This window comes from Lupinus angustifolius, chromosome LG08, assembly GCF_001865875.1.
Source record: "Lupinus angustifolius cultivar Tanjil chromosome LG08, LupAngTanjil_v1.0, whole genome shotgun sequence".
In the NCBI taxonomy this organism is placed as follows: Eukaryota; Viridiplantae; Streptophyta; class Magnoliopsida; order Fabales; family Fabaceae; genus Lupinus; species Lupinus angustifolius.
The window spans coordinates 22970203-22982499 of NC_032016.1; the positions used below are offsets into that span (position 1 = coordinate 22970203).

Sequence of the window (12297 nt, forward strand, 5' to 3'; positions counted from 1 at the left end):
ACTTCCTCCCATCTTGTTCCTTGCTTTGCCTCTACAAGTTTAGTGGATTGAGTGCTTCTACTATTCTTCGTGCATGCATTGTTGTACGTGTGTTAGGAAAGGGACTCTACAAAACACAAATTAATGACATGCATGATATGTACTTGAAGAACTACTTTACACGTACATGCATGCCAGAACAAATTACGTTGGAAGTGAAGATTATGTTTATTTTGGCCTCAATTATGACGAGCATATTTGGAGTGTGCGGATATCATCTCTATTTTCTTCTCTACATTTTTGGTTCACCTCGTTTATTTAACTTATTAATTATCTCATCACATTGATAAGTAACTAAAGGGTTCATAATCTAGGCTCATTTCGAATCGTATTTTGATATCATTTACGGTTATTTAATTTTTATCTCTTATTACCTATTCATTGTTCTCTTTCTGCATACAAGTAGTTAAAAAGTAATAAAAAATATACATTATCATATTTTCTCTTGTTATTTAAGTAAATATCTTGCATTAATTAATTATGTCGTCATTGAAGATTAGAAGTTGTATCATGATTAACTCACTCTTTTTTAAGATATTTCGTGATACTATTCAAATGTGCAATCAAATTATTAATTACATCGTCTTCGTGATAAAATAATTCAGTTGTTTATTTTCTATCACTACAGGAAAATAGCTCGTTAGCCACTGTTTTTTTGCACTAGATGGCCTGTGCCAAAATTAATATTGAAATAGTTGGGCTCGGGGCAAAATCCACTAAAAATCGGGGCACCCCCTCCTTTTCTTTTTCTCTGTCCTTACCTCTTCTTTTTCCTTCTCTCCATTTTGTTGTTCACTAAAAAAGCTGCCAAAACCCTACATTCATCAATTCCTCTTTCTTGTTTCTTCCAAATTTGCTCTTCAATCCCTCTTTCTTCTTCCTTTGTTTCTTCAATTCATCAATTCCTACCACTCTTCAATTCATCAATTCCTACCACTCTTCAATTCATCAATTCCTACCACTCTTCAATTCATCAATCCTATTTCCTCCAAATTCTTTCATCAAGTTCCTACAATCAATAATTCCTACATTCATCAGTTCCTACAATCTACAACTCAAGTCTAGCTTTAACCAACTAGTTCCTACAAAGCTTCACAATTCAATCACTCAAATCTAGGTTCAAACTTCAAATCCTTTAATCTGCATGGATACTTTTATTAAGACGCATTTTCGTTATCTGATTTTTAGGGTTTAGCTTCTTTTCATTCATCTGATTTTATTTGGAGGATATTATAAAGCGTTACCAAATCACCATGAAACTGCTCCATTGAGATTTGTGAATTTGGCGTCCAATTCTAGTCACAAAGCATATATTAGTAATTTTAGTTAAGAAACATCTTAATAAGAAATGCTTAGTGATGCAGGATAAACCCCCCACGGTTCCTTACTTTCACCATTCTCTTACTGTGTTTTTGTTTATTGCTTTATTTAATTTCCAATTTCAAAAATCGAATGTCCAAACTAAATTAACCGCTAATTCATTATCTATCATATAATGTGTATTTTTTTGTTGTTGCATGATTTCGTTGTGCTAACAGTATGACTTGATTGATGTTATGTTGTTAAGATATGAATTATTGAGCATGGTTCTTTTGTCATCGGTTCTTTCTTCAACATTCTCATGCAAAGAACGACCGAAGGGTGGGTTGTTGCACTTTATAATTGATATCGTGAGTGGCCTGTCTAGTAAGTACAGTCATCTAACATATCTCAGCATTATCTTGAATTCTTGACAGTGGTTTGTCCTGTATGTCTTTTTTCCTTAGGCTCTGTATGTTAAAAGTAGCTTATAGCTTTGAGTTTATGTTATAATTGTGAGATTGTAGCTTATCATTGTGAAGGTAGTTGAAAGCTAATTGAGTTAGAGTTGTTTGGAAAAACTAGCTATGTGACTACAAACTAATGATAATGTTGTCTAAAACAAAGCCACACTACAAATGTTGAAAAGAAATGTTATGTAGAACTTTCAGCAATTTGTGTTTATTTATACACCTACTACATTATTTACCTGTTCATTATGTGCTGTTTTCTATGGTAAATTTTCCTTCAATGACTGAGTTTTTACTTTGTATATCTTAAGTTGTCTAATATACTATTTTTATGATGAAAATGTTTGGAAAACATTCAGTGTAGAGATTATTTCAAACATTCTAGAAATTATTTATCATTTACTACCATATACCATATTTTATCAGTTGCAGGCTCTGTTGTTCTTTAATAGGGATTTAAAGTCAAATATTTCTTGTCTCTTGTACAAAACGTTTATTTTTGGTGAGTTTTCACCTTTGTAGTATGTAATTCTGGTTTAGAACTTGTCAGTCTGTATCTAACTTTTTAGTTTAACGGAAACTTTTCTAATTCAAGGTGATGGGATTATCTAAATTTGAACTTTGGAGGTTGATTTTTATGAGTATTTTCTCTTTTACGACTTTTTACCACCTTTGTTGTTGTAATATTCATGTTTATATTTATATTCAAATTTTGAGAACTAGAAGTTTCTCATCAAAGTTTCACTCAAGACCTTCATTACCTTTTTAACGTAATACTAAATGTGTTGTTACTAAATACTGAACTCTGTTAAGTTAATACCATACCGACTACAGAGTTATGGACTGAGAATTAGTCGTTGTAGGCCTACCACTTTCAGTCATGAGATGTTTTGGTTGGTGTCAGACTACCACAGTCTTAGATTTTGCAACTGCATGTTCAGTAGTTGGAGCCCTGGTGACCCATTATACAACTCTGTATATATTTGTGCATTAGCGATTTAGCCTATTACCAGTGGTCGCTGAGCATACGGATCAAGTTAATGACACAGACACTGAAGTTCTGACCGAACTTTGTTTTAAGAGAATGGCAGATGTATAGGTAGTATAAAATCAAGGATTACTGTGACGAAATCTTATACTTCACTTGCTGAACATCTTTTTGCAGAACATTGCAACTGTGTGTATGTTCCTTGCTGGGAAGGTTGAAGAGACTCCTCGTCCACTAAAGGATGTTATTCTTATTTCTTACGAAATAATTCACAAGAAAGACCCCGCTGCTGCACAGCAGATAAAACAGAAGGTGTTCTATAATTGTCCTTGCTTTAACTATTTCATTGTATACATCTTCATTCTGAATTCTGGATTTTTCAGAAATCACATTGCTGCTAGGTTATAATGCTTGCTCAAAATGGATGGGATTTGAAATCCTATACAATGTTTGGGTGGCTTGTAAATAGAACTGGTTGTCTGGAACTATATAATTTATTTAACGTTTTTTCTCTGTAGGTGCCTCTATTGTCTGTATCTCTTTATGTTTTGGCACTTTCTTTTATGCTTAACATTATTTTAATTTTTTTCAAGAAATGTCGTAATCATCGCAGGAAGTATTCGATCAACAGAAAGAGTTGATTTTACTTGGAGAGAGGGATGTGCTTGCCACTTTGGGTTTTTCTCTTAATATTCAACATCCCTATAAACCCCTTGTTGAAGCCATAAAAAAGTTCAATGTCGCAAAAAATGCACTTGCACAAGTTGCATGGAACTTTGTCAATGATGGGTATGATTAAGTTGCCAAGTTTCGAATTTAACTATGTTCATTGCATTTTATTAATCTTTGTTCATTGTGGAAAGTGTCTTTCAGGCTGAGGACATCTCTCTTTTTACAATTCAAGCCACATCATATTGCAGCTGGTGCTATTTTCCTTGCTGCTAAGTTCCTTAAAGTGAAGCTTCCATCAGAAGGTGAGAAGGTATGGTGGCAAGATTTTGATGTCACCCCACGCCAATTGGAAGGTTCGTGTCGTCCTCTCAATTCATCTGTTTGCAAATAAATTGATCCAACCGAGTTGCCTTTTATATTCACATGACAGTTTATATCAAATGTTTCTTTAATAACATAATGTGTATTTGGATTACTTGCAAAAATAGATTTTTTTAATAATTGAATCAATTATAAGATAATGAGTTTTATGTTTAGGTATGTTTAATGAAAAACGATTTTAAGATAACATGTTTAGTTTGGATTGTGAAAAAACCACTTTTGTATAGTAAATTACAAATAGGATATGGAGTTTTTTGTAAAGACTGTTATGTTTTTTAGGTAGTTAGGCTTGTAGAAGAATGAAGGAAAAATAGTGATTGGTTTTGAAATAGTCTTAACTGTTTTTAAAGTAACCTTGAAACTTTCAGCTTCTCTTAAAACTTTTTTATTTTATTTTTATTTCATAAGAACCTCTTTTTGTAATTTAATCAAGTTTGCCAAACATATCAACTATCATATTTAAACCCAAATGCTTATAGAATTAATATGTACCAAATATGCTCAATGAAAGCATTATTGTGGCCTTTATGTAAGTGTTACTCTTGATTAAGCAAAAGAAAAATTGGTAATCTACAAAGAGTTGAATATCTGAACCCTTTCCTGTTTAAGTTCGGCATTTCATTAGAGAGAACAAAGCCGGTTTGTGCATATCCTTCTTAATCATTGTGGCTGTATTCTCTTGCAGAGGTTAGCAATCAAATGCTGGAACTCTATGAGCAGAATAAAGTTTCACAATTTCAAGGAAGTGAAGTAGAAGGAAGTACTGGAGGGGGAACACAAGCTGCTGCAAAGGCTCCTTCTGCAGATGAGGAGCAAACATCGGCTCGCTCTGCTGCGAAACACACATCTGCAGAAAATCAGGAGGTACCATTAAGAGGAATGGAAAACCAAATCAATGATGGGAGCGCTGAAATGGGCAGTGGCATTACTGATCACAAAGTGGACTTAGAAATCAGAGATAGTCAGAACCCTGAACAGCTGCCTAAAGATAACAAGGGAGACGTATTATACAGGTACATGGAAATCCAATTTTGCAGCTTTTTTTCAATTTTATCCTATTTCTAACCTTTGTATGTCTGATTATGTATCTCTCAATCCCAATGCTAATAATTATCACTTGGTCCCCCTTGAACTATTGTTTTTATTGTTCATGTAGTTTTGGAGCATTCAGTCACATCACCTATTGGAGTTGAGATTAAGGTCCTAGATCAATGATAGAGAAGAGAGGGTTCCTAAAGCATGACCTATTGGATAGGCTATGAGAGCATGAGAAGGTAGACGCGAGCATTATTGATTGGAAAGATTTGAAGTTTTTAATTGTGCTCATGCGTTTTTATAACTTGATACAATAATATTTGTTTGCCTGTTCTGTTTAACCTCATATCCAAGATGCAAATCTGGGAGATTGCTATTTGTATATTGGACATATTCATGTTGGGGTGAAGCCTTGTCATTTTGTTTATTGAGAGTGGTGTCATCTCTCGGCTCTATATTGAACTAGTAGTATTCAAATATATGGTAATTTAAGTAAATATTACCACCCCTTAGTCCTTATTATCATTAGTTCATAGTTTCTCACTTACACATGCTAGATATTTAGAATCTTCATCTTGTTTCCCTTTCCTACCCATAGTGAACTACTAATAACATATATATCTACTTGTGAAGAACCTTTGTTTCTTTTGGTTTTACCTTCACATATTTGTTATTGACATTGTGGTGTGTATTTGTGATGTATGCATAAGAGTTGCTAAATTATTTCCATGTTCATGGCACTTTATTGTCTTGTTTCTCAGCAAGAACTGATAGCTAACTTAGTGAGGATACAAAATGATGGAATTGCTGAAGTTGATATAGAAATTAGAAAGAAGTACAAATGTTTCAATCCAATGTGAAGTATCAGTGCAGTACTAGTGGTGGAGCTGCAAAACGTGGTGCTTTAGGACCTTTTGGTCTTTTGGTTTTTGCAGATGAGGGATATTCTGAATATACTCATGTTCTTTTTATGTCATTAAAGGAACTAATGGTCATCTTAAGATTTCAATATGCTCTAATCAATCATGGTATTGAACTATATGCTCTTGGAGCAATGTTGCTTTAATTTCTTTTTGGTGCTTTTAAAACGATTCTGTTTATGTTTAGTTTTGACTAAGGGCTACCCTTACATTAGCTGAAAGTCACAAGTATTTCACTAAGATTATCATATTCCATTTACAATCTTATTTCGAGTGGATTTGTTAGAAATGTAATTTTAGTCGTCAAATGACCTTTTAGATTTCTGGTTTTGCTTTACTGCTATAAACTTGATTTATTATTAATATATGAAGATCTTATTTATCTTGCTTTCTTTTTATGATAGAAAGAAATGTGAAAGGAAAGAATATTTTTGTAAATTGAGAATCAATTTTAGCTTGTAAATATTTAATTTCATTAACAAATTTATCATTATTTTATGGAATATAATGATTGCTAGAGATGATGAGGAGAGAAATATGTGAATAACTGAATAAATAATTAGTCACGGTTATAATGTGGTTAAATTAATGGTAAACATTAGCCACGGGTGTAGTTACATTAGCCACGGTTGAAACTGTGGTTAAAGAAATGTTACCACACTTGGTGAAGACGTGGCTATAACATAAACGGACCGTGGCAAAAATTTTGCAACGCCAGTAATTGCTAGGGGAGAGGTAACCGTGGCTGCTGTATTTTGCCACGGTTTTGTGGTACAGTAGCGACGGTTTTAACCGTGGCTAATCGGATAATTTTTTTGTAGTGTATTTGAATACATTCAAAATATGACTATTAGTGTCAATTCTCGAAATTCTCACAGTATGACTACTTGTGTCAATTCTCAAAATTCTCACAGTATGACTACTTGTGTTAATTCTCGAATTTCTTACAATATACCTAGATGTGTCAATTCTAATACAACATAAAGAAAGAGGGAGAAGGGAGTCGAAAATGTTTTGGCATAGAGGAGGAAGAAAAATTGAGGAAATACATCTCAATTGGTGTGCTTTTTAATTATAATTTTAAATTTTATTATAATTTTAATTAACATTCTTAATTGATATGATTTGTGACATAATTTAGGACAAAATTTGAGACAACAGATCATTGTCCAGCTAAAGTCTCTTTTTCTCTTCTCACTTTCTCCTCATAAGTGGAGGGAAAGAAATTTTGTGGGTCCACCCACTTGTTTCTTCTCTCCCTTCTTTCTCCCCTCTCAACCAAATGGGAGAAACTCCTCATTTCTCTTCTACTTTTCTCTCCCTCTTTTCTCTCTTCTCTAACTCTACCCAGCCAAACTCAACCTTAAAATATTTCCATCATCCGACATGGAACTTAGGTTTTTCATTTCACATCCCAAATGTCTCATTTGTTCCAATAGTTGCACATGAAACCATTTCCTAACAAACATTCACGAATCACGAGTAAGATATGAAGTAGGATTAGCTTCAAAACATCAAATATTTAAGAAGATTAACTTTTTTTTGAAGTGTAGAGATTTATTAAGTGTATTTTTCTCTTGTATATATTAAAGTCTTATATATGTGTCGGTGGCAAAGATTCAACCTTGATCAGCTAGCATGACACAATTAGTTAACTAATTCAGTTTATTATATGGTACTTCATCTTACGGTGTAATGGAGAAGGTGTTGAAGGTGAGATTTTGTAATTATTATTATTTATTTATTTATTGATATATATTATTAGGATTATATTCTTTATTATCCATATTTCTTATTTAATTAGCATCTAGCAGGAGTCTCATGTTCCATTGTTTAGAATTTCCACAAATATTTGATAAGAGTATATATGAATCCTCTCGGGTACAGTCAAATATTAGAAAGAAAAAAAAGGAGAGAAAAAACATGATATAATACTTATATCATTTTATATATATATAAAATAAATAATAATTTTATCATAAAAAACTAAAGTGATATACAATAATACACAAAAAAAACAACATGTAGCAATACATTTATTTTTTTGCTTACTATAAAATTAAATTTTTGTCATTGAAAATATAAATAAAAACAACTATTTCCTTATTAATGGAGAGAATACTTGTACTAGTAGATACTAGTTGGTCCAATAGGGGGCGGGAATAGAAATTGGTGGGCGTGCTTTAGAAGATAATTGGTGACCTTTTTTTTTACTTCTAAATGTTGGACACATCATCACATTTATTTATTTAGTTTGGACCCGGGGCTCTGTCTTCTATTTTTTAATCTATTATGAGCCATCGGAATTATTTTTTCTATCACAATAAAGAATGGCAATATGTGTTTATAACTTTATATTATATATATAATCGATCTTAATTTAAATAAAAGGTTAATATTGTATTAGGAGTCAACATTCAATATCAAACTTTTTTCAGTTGAAGTTTTAACCCTTATAAATTTATGACAAAAATGTATGAGTTTTATAGACGATTATTGTATCATTTATGTTTTATTATTATTTTTCAAACAATTAATACAAATGAATGAATGGTAGATTATATTGGGTATAATCTTACTTTTGTCATTACTAATAATACACAGAGATTGGGAGTGACTAGTGAGGACCCCATTAAAGTGTTGAACTCAGCTTCAAATAGTTGACTGCCACAAGAAATTCCAGAGCGCTGAGTGCCGATATTTTATGTGGACAACTAATATTTATAACTTGGTAATTTCGTTAGACACTTATGGCCAAGTGTAAAATTTAGATAAGTGAAGTGCTGATTCCAATATTTGATTTGGAGAACTCATGTTACAGAACACCTAGTAGCAGATATCGACTTTAATTTCACTCACCACTTATTACACAACAACCAATAACTAAACAATGACATTTTTACTAAAGTCACAACCTCATAAAAGTTAAACCTCCATAAAAAACCATTTTGAGACTATTCTTTGGATAATGAAAAACAATGTTGCAAAAGGGATCTGATAGCAATATCATGAAATGATGAAATTCATGAATGTAACAGATCTTTTGAATTACTTCCTCTATACATCTTTCTACAAAAATATCAAATTACAGGTCTGTCTTTACCTCTCTTTGATTACCCAATAAATGGTTCAAAGCTATTTGAGATTGAGTCATTCTAACTTTCTAAGTGCTTAATTACTATTCAAATTTTGTCCTCAGGATTCATCATTCTTTATTCCATTTTTTTGACAGCGAGACTAGGCAAATACTGTAATACGTCTACCGTCTGTCAGCAAGTTGAGTTTTAGAGAGGAAAAAGGAAATTAAAAGCTTCAGGTCCATCCAAAACCAAATCACAAGGGTACCCTTAAATTCCAAGGTTTTTCAATGCTGTTAACTGAAATAAGGTGGAAGGTCTTTGACTTATTCCAAAATGTGCACTAAGAATTCTAAAAGTAATAATGAAAGAAACAAAACAGGTTTCCATCTTTGTGCCTAAGTGCAGTGGACAAGATTTCATGAACTAATAAGTAATAACCATTTGATAGAATATGAACTGATAAAAAAGGACACAGCAGTAAAAAAAATCATGTGATAAGAAACACTATTTGTGGAATAGATTCCAAAATGGTTGTCAAAATAGAAATGTGAGATAGAATTAACAGTTCAAGTAAAATTTCATGTATGAAGAATCTCAGAACTAATGACTGTGTTTGCCTTCAAGCTTCCAACAAAGAAAGAACAAAAAAAAAAAGAAATGTAATTTCCTCCTTTCAACTAACAAATGTGATATACATATTTGTCATTCTCCTAACAATAAACAATTGAACTATGAAAGATTTTCTGGTCTAGGTCTATATAAAAGATTTTCTTCTCCAAGTAAAAGAGCCTTCAAAATGGCCTCACATAAGCCACTATAGTGTACAATTAAATGGCCACCATCTGAAACTTCATGATAATTTATCCAAGGCATTTTCCCTGAAACAAATCTTTGGATTTTAGAAGGCACTACCTTATCTTCATAGCCCTGCCAAATGTGAACAGAACTTTTATTCTGAGGGAATGGATTAGTTAGATTCATTGGATCAAATTCCCATTTTCCGAAAGCCACCATCCAATCACCCTTTAGAGTATCAAAAACAACTTGTTCCTTTAATTTGTCCTGTAAGAGAAACATAGCATCATCATATTTGATCTCATTTTATCTTCAGTTATGTTTATCATCATATTTGTTATCCTTGTAACTACTAATAAATACTTGAGTCCAACTTGGCTTCATTCGAAAGATTTCGATTTTCGTATAAAACGAGTGAAAGAAGTATGTAATATATACCTTAGTAAGCATAGGGAACCCAGGAATTGTCTTTAAAATATCTATATCTCTATTGTTGAAAAATGCTGGGTTTTTTTCTATGACAGAATTTGAAGGGAGCCACTTTTGTGAGACCCACCAGTGCAATAGTCTAGGACAACATTTTGCAAGACACAGAGACAACTGGATGATTCTCCTCCTATAGTCATCCCTTATCAGATTCTTAGGAATGGAAGGCCACTGGTAATTGACGACCGGAGCTATCATAGCCAGACCTGCCAGCCTGCACAAAAATGTCGAGCTTCGGGTGAAATTAGGACTAAGTTTTTTAATATCAGAAGGGAAACATGAAAATGCATATTTTGAGGCTTGCAATTTGCCTGTTGGGGATGTAGTTCAGACAACTCCAAGTGGCATATGATCCCATTGAGACTCCAATCACATAAAATTTTGACCCAATTTGTAGCTGATCAGCAAGTTCTTCAATGTCAAGTGCTTCGCTTTTAAGTGAGCGCTTGGGGTTTGGATCACTTTCTCCATATCCAGCTCGATCATAGTGCAAAAAATATACACCTAATTCATCCACTAGTTCCTGTAAATTCAATGTCAGTGTTATCATATTTGGCATATTTGAATAGTACATTGCAACTTCAATGCTTGTCTGAGTGTCATGTATTGATAAGATGCTTCAAAACTCAGAATATAAGAAACTGTACAACTTAATGGAACATAAAAAATAAAAGAACTAGAACACTAACAAGAAAATCAAGATCAATGAGAAGACACTACATAGACACTTATTGTTGGTGATTTATGCATTGTCATAAAAAAGTAGATTGCCCCTTTCACGCTCATGTCACGGCGAGATACTGCAGAGAAAAAACCGCAAAATCTGGTGGCAGTTTTCGTAATTGAATTAGTTAACGGTTGATTAATCGTATATAATCACTGGCTTATGAAATTATCTATGAAGCTATAAAAAAGATTCAACAGAAGACAGAAAGTGTCAGCATTTTGAATCAATTCCAATTTGTTTTCCTTACAAATTTCTACAGTCAAATATGCCTTTCTGCACTATTGAATATTGATACACATTAATTACTATCCCTCAGCTACAGTGTCTGTGCTAATTAGATCTAAATAATAAATTTCTATAGATAAAAGAGATTGAGTTTAATACTTGGGGTGCCAAAAAGTTCATGTCTTTGGAGCTTCCAAAGCCATGAACAATGATAATCTTGTGTTTTGCTTTATCCTTAGGAACACCCCATTCTCTATAAGCCAGGTACCTTCCATCACTGAGTCTGATTCTTGTTGAACCCAAAGGAAAATCATCATCACCATCATCATGAAGAAGTGGTAGTGAAGAATCCTTAAGGTTTGGAGGGGGAAGTTGAGTAGCCTGATAAACCATTCCCAGAAGACCTATGAGTAACACAATTGCAGCACATGAAACCATACCTGAAGGAATAAAAAGTGTAGATCTAGCATACAATTTTTTATATCATTCAGTACTATAATAATGATCACATAGATAGATGTGCAGTTTATAACTGTTTACCTGTCACAAACTTAATCTCAAGGTGTTCTGTCAATGGTTGAAGGATTTGAATGAATGGCAGAAAGATGTTTGATTTAGCTTTCCTCAAGTTTTGACTTACAAATCTTAGTGCAGTTAATAAGTTATAAAAGGACAATGATAAATTCTCCTATATGATAATGATAAATCCTATTATATGATATTCGTCATTTATAAATTATCATTTTATCAAAGGTTACTTTTAAATATATCAATTTTTTTAGACCTTAGTGCCCTTATATGATAACCTGGTTATGCACTTAGAACTTATAACATTACATGTTACAGATTGGGTCAAGGTAGGAGTCTAATTGTCTTTTACAATAAAAGCTGTCAGATTTGTCAGCAAAGGTTTTTTACTCTCACATTCGGCAATTCTACTTTACTAATTTGTTTATTAAAATTAATATTTAGGATTTGACTTGTGATTTATAAATTTTAATTTTATATCAAAATTAAATGGTAAAAGTGTTTCGTTTTTATGTTCTTCTCTTTTTAGATCTCGAACCCATAAATTTTGTGGACGTCTCAATTTTATCACTTAGTCTCAAATAAATAAATGTTTTATAATTTTAATATAAAATTTAATATGAATGTTTTATAATAATGTAATATCTATTTT

The 12297-nt window shown here is 32.4% G+C and overlaps 2 protein-coding genes across 3 annotated transcripts; one reads left to right on the forward strand and one right to left on the reverse strand.

Annotated features, from left to right (window-relative positions):
• LOC109354033 (cyclin-T1-4-like) lies at positions 977–5950 on the forward strand. Its single transcript, XM_019596386.1, has 6 exons — positions 977–1156; positions 2974–3108; positions 3410–3585; positions 3670–3821; positions 4535–4862; positions 5758–5950. The coding sequence occupies exons 2-6, from the start codon at positions 2992–2994 to the stop codon at positions 5948–5950; spliced, it is 966 nt and encodes a 321-aa protein (XP_019451931.1). The 5' UTR covers positions 977–1156; positions 2974–2991.
• Positions 9416–11780, reverse strand: LOC109353406. Of its 2 annotated transcripts, none has more exons than XM_019595666.1 (5): positions 11658–11780; positions 11277–11521; positions 10477–10688; positions 10118–10379; positions 9416–9946 (listed from the first exon to the last, which is right to left on the reverse strand). In XM_019595666.1, the coding sequence occupies exons 2-5, from the start codon at positions 11508–11510 to the stop codon at positions 9614–9616; spliced, it is 1041 nt and encodes a 346-aa protein (XP_019451211.1). In that variant the 5' UTR covers positions 11511–11521; positions 11658–11780; the 3' UTR covers positions 9416–9613. The 2 variants fall into 2 exon arrangements, with proteins under 2 accessions (XP_019451211.1, XP_019451210.1); XM_019595665.1 differs by having other exon boundaries at positions 11277–11557.